This window comes from Mobula hypostoma, chromosome 20 (genome assembly GCF_963921235.1).
Source record: "Mobula hypostoma chromosome 20, sMobHyp1.1, whole genome shotgun sequence".
Taxonomy (NCBI): domain Eukaryota; kingdom Metazoa; phylum Chordata; class Chondrichthyes; order Myliobatiformes; family Myliobatidae; genus Mobula; species Mobula hypostoma.
In genome coordinates this window covers 52,810,509-52,822,639 of record NC_086116.1, presented here as the reverse complement: position 1 = coordinate 52,822,639, position 12,131 = coordinate 52,810,509, and the positions used below count along the sequence as shown (strand labels likewise).

Genomic DNA, 12,131 nt, shown 5'->3' with positions numbered 1-12,131 from the left:
CTCCATCAGTCAGACATGAAGTACTTAACTGGGTGTGTCAATAATTAGTTTCTCTCATGGGACAGAAGTTCTCAAGATTCAGTAAAAAAAAGTTGTAATTTTTAAGAAGGGTCTTGACTGTTTTACCCTCTGGCCTCCTGCTTGTTTGCGGAATGCGATGTTGGGCTTGTAAACAAAATGGCAATGATTGAGATTATTAAGGCTTCAGTTGTGGGGTTGTTGGCAAGGAGAGAACCCTGGACTCACTTATCTTTCCAGGGAATTTGAAGGATTTTAGTAGAGACGCCATTGCAGTTATCCTTTAAGTAGCATGTGGTGTCTCCTGTTGATAATCCAGGTCTCAGACATGTAGAGGGACAGATGGGACAAGGCTCCTTCTTGGAATACCATGAATTTTATATCACGACTGGGGTCTTGATCTTCAGACGCTTTTTTTCGAATGAACTAAAGTATGTGCTGATGTATTGAAGGCAGTGGTGAATTTTATCAATGATATCTGCTTTTGTCTAAGAGTGGTTCCAAGACTGGAGAGTGGTCTATGTTTTCTATCTCGTCCTGAGCTTTTGTTATTGCAGAGCAATATGTACAATACGTGGGGCCAATTGGTTGAACACCTTATTCACTCTGATGTTGAGTGTAAGGACTATCCTGTCATGCTTCAATGAATGAGTCAATGATGACTTGGAACTCAGCCACTGAACATGCAGCTGCAAGTATTGTCTGCATACCACAGCTTGACTACTGAGTTCGGCTAACTCTGGTTCAGGACTGTAACTACTGTAGTTTGTGATTTTCCATGAGCTCTGAATATTTGTTCCACTGATACTGGGCATTTGTTGGAGGTGAGGAGCAGCATTGCAGTGAGAAAGATTGAGAAAAATGTCAGGGCAAAGATGCAGCCTCGTTTGACACCAGCCTTTATTGAAATTCTTCCTGTTGTAGATCCATTGGTTAGGATCCTAGCTTCCCGGCAATCTGGAAGCAAGCATGTGACTCTAGACCCACCAATTTGACTACCTGTCGAGGTGGCAGAAAACTCGGTGGGCAATTGTGGATGGCCAATAAATGCCTCGTGTCATCTTCCTGTGAATGAATGAATGTTTTTCATTTTATAATCGTTTGTCCCAGGTCCTTGCAACTCCACTAGAGTCCTACGGATGGTGATGCTGAACTATCTCGGGACTCTATCAATGGTGTGTGTCATATCAAAGCCCTAAATAGTTCTCATCCCTGGCCCAATGGACAGGGAAGTGTGGTTAAGCATACTACCCTGACATCTTTCACTGAGTTTTTAATCTTGCAGAACCAGTGGATACTTGATTTCCAGTGTGTTCCTGAGAACAATCTATAGAACAAAGAAAACATAGAAAATCTACAGCACATTACAGGCCTTTAGGCCCACAATGTTGTGCTGACCATGCAACCTAATCTAAATGCTACCTAGAATTTCCCGACTGCATAACCCTCTATTTTTCTAATCTCTATGTGCCTATTGAAGAGTCTCTTAAAAGATCCTAATGTATCCACTTCTACCACCTTCACTGGCAGTGCATTCCACTCACTCACCACTCCCTGTGTGGAAAAACTTATCTCTGACATCCCCCTTGAATCTTCTTCCAAGCACCTTAAAGCTATGTCCTCTTGTGTTAGCTATTTCAGCCCTGGGGGAAAAGCCTCTGGCTATCTACACAATCAATGCCTCTCATCATCTTATACACCTCTATCAAGTCACCTCTCATCCTTTATCGCTCCAAGGAGAAAAGGCCATTCACTCTACCTATTCTCATAAGGCATGTTCTCCAATCCAAGCAATGTCCTTGTAAATCTCCTCTGCACTCTCTCTATAGTATCCACATCCTTCCTGTAATGAGGTGGCCAGAACTGTACACAGTAACCCAAGTGGGGTCTAACTAAGGTCTTGTATAGCTGTAACATTACCTCATGGCTCTTGAACTCAGTTCCACGGTTGATGAAGGTCAACATACCATACGCCTTCTTAACAACATGGTCAACCTGTGCAGCAGCTTTGATTGTCCTATGGACATGGACCCCAACATCTCTCTGATCCTCCACACTGCCAGGAGTCTTACCATTAATATTATATTCTGTCTTCAAATATGACCTACAAAAATGAACCACTTCACATTTATCTGAGTTGAACAACATCTGCCACTTCTCAGCCCAGTTCTGCATCCTATCGATGTCCCACTGTAACCACTGATAATCCTCCAGACTATCACAACACCCTCAACTTTTGTATCATCAGCAAACTTACTAACCCCCCCCCACTTCCTCATCCAGATTATTTACAAAACTCACAAAGAGGAGGTGTCCCAGGAAAAGATCCATGAGCAACACCACAGGTCACCATCCTCCGTGCAGAATACAAACCATCCACAACCACCCTTTACCTTCTGTGGTCAAGCCAATTCTGGATCAAAGCAAGGTCTCCTTGGATCCCATACCTCATTACTTTCTGAATGAGCCCTACATGGGAAACCATATCAAATGCCTTACTGAAATCCATGTACACTACATTCACTGCTCTACCTTCATCAATGTGTTTTGTTACATCCTCAAAGAATTCAATCAGGTTTGTAAGGCATGACCTACCCTTGGCAAAGCCATGCTGACTTGTGTCTCCAAATGCTCATGAATCCTGCCTCTCAGGATCTTCTCCAACAGCTTGCCCACCACTGAAGTAAGACTCATTGATCTATAATTTCCTGGATTATCTCTACTCCCTTTCTTGAACAAAATGGAATCCTGTAATAATCATGTATTATTTATAGCAAACTTTGACAAATGGCACAGCAGCTCTTTCCAATCATCTTGGTAAATGTATATTCCAAAATGAGATTCCCACTGCTGTCACTTCAAGGACAGTGAACAACAATAGCATTGAAGAATTTGATGGCAAAGAACTTTTCTCATCAACACTTTTGTTGGTAAGGCATTCTGTTTAGGAACCTTCCAACTGGATCCAGATCTCCTATTCCTATAGTTCTGAGAACATTCTGTGCGGACCACTGCATGACTGCCTTATGGTCAAAGGTATTTTTCTGCACAAACTTTTCTGGCAGTGAGGGATAGATGGAATGGCATGGTCCATGTAAATGTGTTATTGCAAAATCCACCTCAGCACAGAGTGACCCTTAATGTTTGCATGCTGAGAATAGCAGTAGCAGAGCCACACACAAAGATAACTACAGGTGTGGGTGTTTCCACCCTTGACTGAAACATCCTGATATTGAGGTTGAAGTGGAAGGAAGGTCTCTAGAACCAAGGTCAGTGTCATAAGGCATTGTGAAACTGTAGACGCAGGTTTAATCAAGGTGGCGCGCTAGAGCACTTTAACATGATGGGGAAATCTTTTGCGATCCACATTAAGTAACGAGGCTGGTCACCAGTTTCCAATCCTTTTTGCTTGTGAATGAAATTGGTGATACCCTTCCTCAAAAAAAAACGGACGTGCTTCCCAGTACACTTCCAGCAGATCTGGGCTGCTGCAGTCCTTTAGTGCCAAGTCCATCACAAGCCATATTCATCCTGTGGGTGGTCCAGATTCTCCCTCTTGCTGTCATCAAAAATCCCCAGGATAGAGGACAAGAGCTTCTGTGGGGCTTGATATTCAAACTGTATCATCTGATGTGGAAGAACTTACTGATCTTTAATATGCCTGGCTGTGAGGATATTATTGTGTTATCTTTTTGGACCACTCATCAGTATGAACCTCATGAAAGAAGAGATGTGAGTATTTTCCAATGGGTTCCAGTAAGTCACATCAGTTAGGATCTAATTCTTACCCAGTGACTCCCTATGGAGTGCTCTTACTTTGTAGTATGTAAAGACCCTAACTGTGTTAACTATGACTGTGTCTCTGTACCAGACACCATCTACAGGTCAGAGCCTGTGCTCAAAGTAGAGCGCTGGAATCAGAGTAATTGCTAGATGTTTCTCTGTAGGTAAAGCAGATCTTGGCTGCGGTTGGATGTTGCATTGTTGGGCAAACACCAGATTTGGTTCCTGCTGATAAGAAGATGTATGCTATCAGGGACATCACATCGACTGTTGACAGTCTGCCACTGATAGCAGGTTAGTAGCACGGCGTCAACTGGTTTGTAGAACCTGACAGGCAGATCACTGATAGTGACTGCGTGATTGAATCATTGATAACATCTTGGCTGTACTCTGAAGTAGACTGTGGATCACCATTGCCATTTGATGCAGTTTATGGATCACTGGTAGTTCTTTAACAGTAGATCACTAATGGTTGATGAGCGGAACTCTGACAGTGGGTTAATTGATCACTAAACTCAGGATAGTGCATTACTAACAGTGGGTGTCTGGATCACTAGCAGCATTTAGGAGAGTCGCTGGAAGTGTGTTACTTTCACACTAACAATGTGTGTTACTGGATCACTGACGCAGGTGAGTGGACCCCTGACTCTTACTAATTTAATAAGGCTGGCTAGAGGGTCAATTTTTAGCGGTCAATGAATCTTAAAATAAGTTAATGGATCTCAAGCAGATGACCTCTGAATTATTGACAGCAGGTTAATGGATCACAGGTCATGAGTTATTGGAACTCAGGCAGCTGGTTATTGAAGCACTGACAGAATATGATGTATCATTGACAATCATTAATGGAACCCGGTCAGCTACCAGCTGATTAATGGGATAACCTGATTAGGCCTGTGAGAACTGAAGGATATACAGTATACCAATTATGGCCCATAACTGAAGGGAAACAGGAGGTATTCCCCTTTTCCAAGCTTCCCAATTTAAAAAAATAACTGACATTTACTTTTCAACCGACCTTAGTTCCCTTATCCTCCCTTCACTGTTCTGTCCCCTCTGAGTGCACCCTGGAGCATATCCTTGCCTGGCTTATAGCATAAAACACGCACAGGTACAGGTCCTTCGGTTCACAAAATATCTGCAGTGCTGTTGCCAAGGTAAACTAACCCATCCTGCCTGCACATGACCTGTATCCCTTCATTCTCTGCATGGTCGTGTATCTGCCTGGCAGCCTCGGAAACTCAACTCGTGTCCGCTTCCACCATCCCCTGCTAGTGCATTACAGGCACGCGCTGCTCTCTGTCTAAAAAAAACTTGTCTCACATTATTTCCTTTAAACTTTCCCCCCACTCACTTAAAAACTTTACCCTCTAGTATTTCACATTTCCATCCCTGGCTGCCAGTGCGGTTCAGAATTGATTTTAAGATTCTCCTGTTTGTTTATAAAGCCCTAAATGGGCTGCCCCCCCCCCCTTATATCACAGACCTTCTAACCCCTTATTCTACATCCAGGTCGCTCAGGTGGGGTGACTTGGAGCTCCTGGCTGTCCCGCGATCTAAATTTAAGTTCAGGGGTGACCGCGCCTTTGCTATTGTAGCCCTTAGACTGTGGAACAGCATTCCCCTCCCTATCAGATCTGCCCCCTTCATCGACTCTTTTAAATCCAGGCTCAAAACTTACTTTTTTTTCCACTAGTGTTTGAATCCTCCTGATGTGGCTGATTTTTGGCTGGTGCCTAGGCCCTTGTGTTGTTTCTTTTGTGCCTATAAGCTCTTTGCCTTGTTGGCTATGTCTGTGTTTCTTGTATTTGTGATTTTAGCTATCTGCTCTGATCTGTACAGCACTTTGGTCAACGTGGGTTGTTTTTAAATGTGCTATGTAAATAAATTTGGCTTGACTTGGAAAAACATTCCATCTGCTTTACCCATGCCTCATAATTTTTACTAGATTCTCTCAAGCTGCCATTCAGCCTTTGAACTTAATCTCCAGGTGTTACCAATAGCTGCTAACTTCTCCCAGATAAAAATGTCTCCTATTTTCTGTACTTTTTGCATTCACATAGATTAATAATCTTTTCTAATTCAGATATTTCAGGGTTTTCTTTAAACCGGACTTACAAGAGGGGAGAAGTTCCCATCTCCCCCAGTGACCCTTCTCAGTAATATAAGACTACATTCAGAACACGCTGTAACCTTTTCACTCCCAGGCAACACGTCCAATCTGTCTATCCTCATTTGCTCAGCTTCCCCTCCAGTGCCACCTCCATCTCAGCACTAATGAGAGAATTATTGCCGGACATTATCTAAGCCCAGCATCTCCTGTATGTGAGTCGGAGCAACCTAATTGTGAAGATAGTTTTAAGTGTGGTCTCCACAGTGCTGAGTATAACTGCAGTGAAGTCCCTGCTTCTTTGAACCTCACACGTGGAAGCCAAACCACGGCACATTTCCTTTTCCCACCTTGTGTATTTGTGTGTGTGTTGTTTCGTTTTTACAGCCACTATTTTCTTCTATTTGACTAAAGTTTCCCAAACACTTCAGGGGAAAAAAAGTCAATGTTAAATTTCTACTTCATATAGGTAAGGCAGGCTAGAGGGGTTTAATGGATCTCAGTCAACACATTGGCATTGCAGGAGGGCAGCTTAATATTCCTTCACCATTCCCCAGTGAGAAGTTTCTGTTAACATGTACCATTTGATTTTCAGGTTCCATAATATCAAAGAAAGGAGCTGAATCCCTGGCTGCCCTCATGCTGGATGTGAAATTTGGAGAAGGAGCTCTATATAAGGACATCAATCAAGCCAGAGAGCTGGCACAATACATGGTCAGTAGGCAGGAAACGGGCATGTAGCAGTCCAAGTGGATTTGTTGGGAAAGGATTGGAGTTGATGCATTGAACTGGTTTAGTCTCACTTTCTATTGACATTTGATGCAATGCAGTGTTCCTTCCACGTGTGGCATCTACCTTGTAATCCTGTCCATGTTTCCCCCCTGTCACTGTGATACCATTGACTGCAAGGAAATGATGGGGTTATTTATTGTGTGGATCTGCTGTTTATATCAGTGAGGATAATCAAATTGGTATTAAACAGTTGGCACGCCAGCATTGGCAGAAGCCACAGAGATTTCCCTTCTACACCAGACCCTAAGTCTTTCCATCACGCTGCAGATTGTAAGCGAGAGAATACACCTGTCTGAGATTTATTCCCCTGCTGCACAGGTGAGCAATGGTTTGGGCTCGATGGACTTTCCACCTTTAGAGAAGCCATTGAACTGGAGACACCTGTCTGAATACACCTGTCTTAGATTTAACTGAATACACCTGTCTGAGATTTATTCCCCTGCTGCACAGGTGAGCAATGGTTTGGGCTCGATAGGCTTTCCACCTTTAGAGAAGCCAGTGAACTGGAGACACCTGTCTGAATACATCTGTCTTAGATTTAACTGAATACACCTGTCTGAGATTTATTCCCCTGCTGCACAGGTGAGCAATGGTTTGGGCTCGATAGGCTTTCCACCTTTAGAGAAGCCAGTGAACTGGAGACACCTGTCTGAATACACCTGTCTTAGATTTAACTGAATACACCTGTCTGAGATTTATTCTCCTGCTGCACAGGTGAGCAATGGTTTGGGCTCGATGGGCTTTCCACCTTCAGAGAAGCCAGTGAACTGGAGAAGAAAGGAGGGAAAATATCCCTATAACTCTGTGAAGTCACATTCAAGGCTGGAGTAAGCAGGACATGAAGAAGTGTGCAAACTGAGGACTTCAAAGATTGATGTTAATTCTATAAGACTCATAGGATTCAGGTCCGGCCTTAACGACTGATACCAAGGGTGAAAGAGATGGAGGTTTTGGAGCTTCATTCAAAAGCCACTGACCTCTTCACCTAGAAGGAAATTCCAAAGTTTCCTCTCCTCCATTGTTCCCAATGAATAGTGCTCCTGACAGCCCCTCTCCCCACCTCACCCTAAAACTTTCAAATAGTTTTCTAACTTCTGATCTTTGCATGGTTACTTCTCTATGGAAGAGGTTCAGTTACAGGACAGTATTTTTTTTGTAACCCTCAGGTAAATGTTGGAAATGGCTTAGGCATTCAGACAGCTGCTGTTCTCTCCAGGATGGACAATCCCATTGGCAGGTGTATTGGGAATTCACTGGAAGTCATTGAGTCCATTGAGTGCCTGAAAGGCAAGGGTCCTAAAGACTTGGAGGAGCTTGTCACTTGCTTAGGTTAGTGCTTGGTCAAAACCAGGGCCAATGTGTGTGTGTGATAGGCAATTTGGTAATAATAAAATGCACAAAGAAGTTTGGAATGTTATTTGGACCATCTATTATTCTCCTTCTGTATAGGTCCAATTTCCTTTCAAAGATACTAGTTGATTTAGATTAGTAATTTTTCTTTAATACATGTGCAGAAATTCTTAGACAATTTGTGGATCGTTTTATTGGCTGTTCAAGTACAGGTACTTTTACTCCAATGTGTCCTGGCCACATTTAGTCCAGTTTGGGCTTAAGCTTTATGCATGTGTCATGTCTTATCAAAAGGAGTATCACAGGAAACCCTTAGTCCTTACTGAAGATCTTGGAAATGGGCAGTTACCCCGTTTCAAAGTTTCAAATTGCAGGTTAAGTGTGGATTTGGTCCAAAGTGTAATATGTAATAGGCCCAGCCAGGGGCTGGAAGGCTGGATGATGGTTAGAAATGCAACCTAGTATCTCCTGGTTAAAGAGACCATAAAGTGTCTGGCTATGTGGAGCTTACTGATCTCAGACTTACCTATAATTTCATTGATATAGTTGGTCTTAATCTTGCTGAGTTCCAGAGCAGCTAATTAGCTGACTATCCTCTCTTGTTTGGGAGGTGCTACTTTTTAAAAGGAAATGGACATTTTGAATATCCCCATGACCAAGAGCATTTATTGTTTGCCAGAAAACTGCACCATGTGTCTTGAGGTGGGGAGGTCTGGGGATGATGGATCTCAGCCAAACACCATTCGATGGTTTGCAATACAAAACTAAGAATACAGAGACCTGATGGTCTAGAGACATGATTTGAGATGCCAATGTGCCAACTGTGAAATTTGTAGGTCATTTTAAATCTAAAATTGAAAATCTAGATCAGTAGTGGTAGCCACAACTGCCACAATAGCTCCTCTTTTCCATTCAGGAGGAATTATTGCTGGTCCTTAAATGTGACTCCAGAATCATGCAATGTGGTTTACTTTCAAATGCCTGAGCAAATCAACAGATCAGAAAGTGGGCTTTAAGTGCTGTACTTGCCAACCCATTGGATGAATTAAAAAAAAAATTACAGATTCTCCCACACACAAACAGATTCAAATATGCACATCCAAATGATATTGCCCTAATGCTGACACGTTTCTTTCTGTCTTCGATAGGAGGCCACCTACTTCATATGTGTGGGAAGGCTGGAAGCTTTAAGGCCGGGGAGAAGGCTATTAAGGACGCGTTACAGAATGGCTGTGCTCTGGGCAAATTCCAATCCATGCTGGTGGCACAAGGAGTGACTGCTGACGTAGCCAAGGCTTTGTGCCAGGGGAAGGTGGTGCTGAAACGTGCAGTCAGACAGGAAGAACTGAAGGCTGAAGCCAGGGGTATAACGTTGCATTGTATTAGAGACTGTAGATCAACTTCATCCAGGTTACCTTCACAACTTTTTCTAAGAATAGGCTGCCTCATGGCTGCCAGGAAATGTTTGTGGGAGGGGGTTCAATAACTTCCACTATTGAGTCACAACTCTCAGCAGTGAATATCTGAAAGCTGGCTGAAGGAGAGAAGCTCAGGAGGTAATAACTATAGACCACAAGACAAAGGAGCAGAATTAGGCTATTTGACCCATTGAGTCTGCTCCATCATTCAGTCTTGGCTGATCCTTTTTTCCCCTCCACAACCCCACTTCCCAGCCTTCTCCCCGTAACCTTTGATGCCTTTCCAATCAAGAACCTATCAAGCTCTGCCTTAAATACACCCAATGACCTGGCCTCCACAGCTACCAGTGGTAACAAATTCCACAAATTCATCATCCTCTGGCTAAAGAAATTTCTCTGCATCTCTGTTTTAAATGACTCCCTTCTACCCTGAGGCTGTGCCCTCTTGACCTAGACTCCCCCACCATGTGTAATTACATCTTGTGTAATCGCCCCCATCATCCTTTCCACATCTACTCTGTCTAGGCCTGTCAACATTCAAAAGGTTTCAATGAGATCCACCCCCCCTCAACTTTCTAAATTCCAGTGAGTACAGACCCAGAGCTATCAAACATTCCTCCTATGATAACCCTTTCATTCCTGGAATCATCCTTGTGAACCTCCTCTGGACTCTCTCCAATGCCAACACATCTTTTCTTAGATGAGGAGCCCAAAACTGTTCACAATTCTAAAGTGAGGCCTCACCAGTGTCTTGTAAAGCCTCAGCATCACATCCCAGCTCTTGTATTTTAGACCTCTTGAAATGAATGCTAACATGGCATTTGCCTTCCTCAGCACTGACTCAAACTGCAATTTAACTTTTAGAGTGCTCTGCACAAAGACTCCCAGGTCCCTTTGCATCTCAGATTTTTGGATTTTCTCCCTATTTAGAACATTTATTTCTACTACCAAAATGCATAACCATGCATTTTCCAACATTGTATTTCATTTGCCACTTTCTTGCCCATTCTCCTAAATTGCCTCAGTCCTTCTGCAGCCTACCTGTTTCCTCAACACTACCTGCCCCTCCACCAATCTTTGTATCATCTGCAAACTTGGCAACAAAGCTATCTGATCCATCATCTAAATCATTAATATACGGCATAAAAAGACGTGGTCCCAACACCAAACTCTGCAAAACACCACTAGTCACTGGCATCTAACTAGAAGATGATGTTTTTACTCCCACTCACTGCCTCATACCAATCAGCTAACGCTCTAACCATGTTAGTAACTTTCCTGTAATACCATGGGCTCTTATCTTGATAAGCAGATTCACGTGTGGCACCTAGTCAAAAGCCTTCTGAAAGTCCAAATATACAACAACCTCTGCATCCCCTTTATCTATCCTATGTGTAATCTCCTCAAAAAATTCCAACAGGTTCATCAGACAAGATTTTTCCCTTAAGGAAACCATGCAGACTTTGTCTTATCTTGTCATGTGTCACGAAGTACCCCTCAGCCTCATCCTTAACAATTCACTTCAGCATCTTCCCAACCACTGAGGTCAGGCTAACTGTCTATAATTTCCATTCTGCTGCCTTCCTCCTTTCTTACAAGAGTGGAGTGACATTTGCAATTTTCCAGTCCTCTGGCACCATGCCAGAGTCTAATGATTTTTGAAAGATCATTTCTAATGCCTCCACAATCTCTACCGCTGCCTCTTTCAGAACCCTAGGGTGCAGTTGAACAGGTCCAAGTGACTTATGTACCCTCAGGTCTTTCAGCTTTTTGAGCACCTTCTCCCTTGTAATAGTAACTGTATTCACTTCTCTTCCCTCACACCCTTCAACATCTGGCACATTGCTAGTGACTCCCACAGAGAAGACTGATGCAAAGTATTCATTTAGTTCATCTGCCATCTCCTTTTCCCCTGTTATTATTGTCTGGCCTCATTTTCTAGCGGTCCTATATCCATTTCATCTCTTCTGCATATTTGAAAAAACTTTTACTATCCACTTTGATACTGTTTACTAGCTTGCTTTCATATGTCATCTTTCCCTCCTAGTGATTCTTTTAGTTGCTCTCTGTAGGGTTTTAAAAGCTTTCCAATCCTTGGACTTCCCGCAAATCTTGCTTTGTTGTATGCCCTTTCTTTTGCTTATACATTAGCTTTGTCTTCCTTTGTCAGCCACAATTGTAGTATTTTGCCATTTGAGTATTCCTTCATTTTTGGAATACATCTACCCTGCACCTTCCTCATTTCTCCCAGAAACTCAAGCCATTGCTGCTTTGCTGTCATCGCTGCCAGCATCTCCTTCCAATTTACTTTAGCCCACTTCTCTCTCATACCACTGCAATTTCCTTTACTCCACTGAAATATGGCTACATCAGACTTTATTTTCTCCCTGTCAGTTTTCAAGTTGAACTCAATCATATTGTGATCACTGTCTCCTGAGGGTTCTTCTACCTTAAGCTCCCTAACCACCTCCTGTCCATTATATAACACCCAATCCAGTACAGCTGATCTCCTAGTGGGTTCAACAACAAACTGCTCTAAAAAGCCATCTCATAGGCATTCAACAAACTAACTCTCTTGAGATCCATTGCCAACCTGATTTTCCCAATTGACCTGCATGTTGAAATCTCTCATAAATATCATTACATTGGTCCCTTTCACA

General features: G+C 42.9%; 1 protein-coding gene across 2 annotated transcripts in view; it reads left to right on the top strand.

The window, feature by feature from the left end:
• Positions 1–12,131, top strand: part of tymp (thymidine phosphorylase) — a 49,905-nt gene that overhangs the window by 27,889 nt on the left and 9,885 nt on the right. For both annotated transcript variants that reach the window (XM_063072933.1, XM_063072934.1), the window contains 4 exons: positions 3,966–4,095; positions 6,507–6,625; positions 7,870–8,032; positions 9,202–9,417. In XM_063072933.1, coding sequence (XP_062929003.1) covers positions 3,966–4,095; positions 6,507–6,625; positions 7,870–8,032; positions 9,202–9,417 — 628 coding nt within the window. The remainder of the gene's footprint in view (positions 1–3,965; positions 4,096–6,506; positions 6,626–7,869; positions 8,033–9,201; positions 9,418–12,131) is intronic.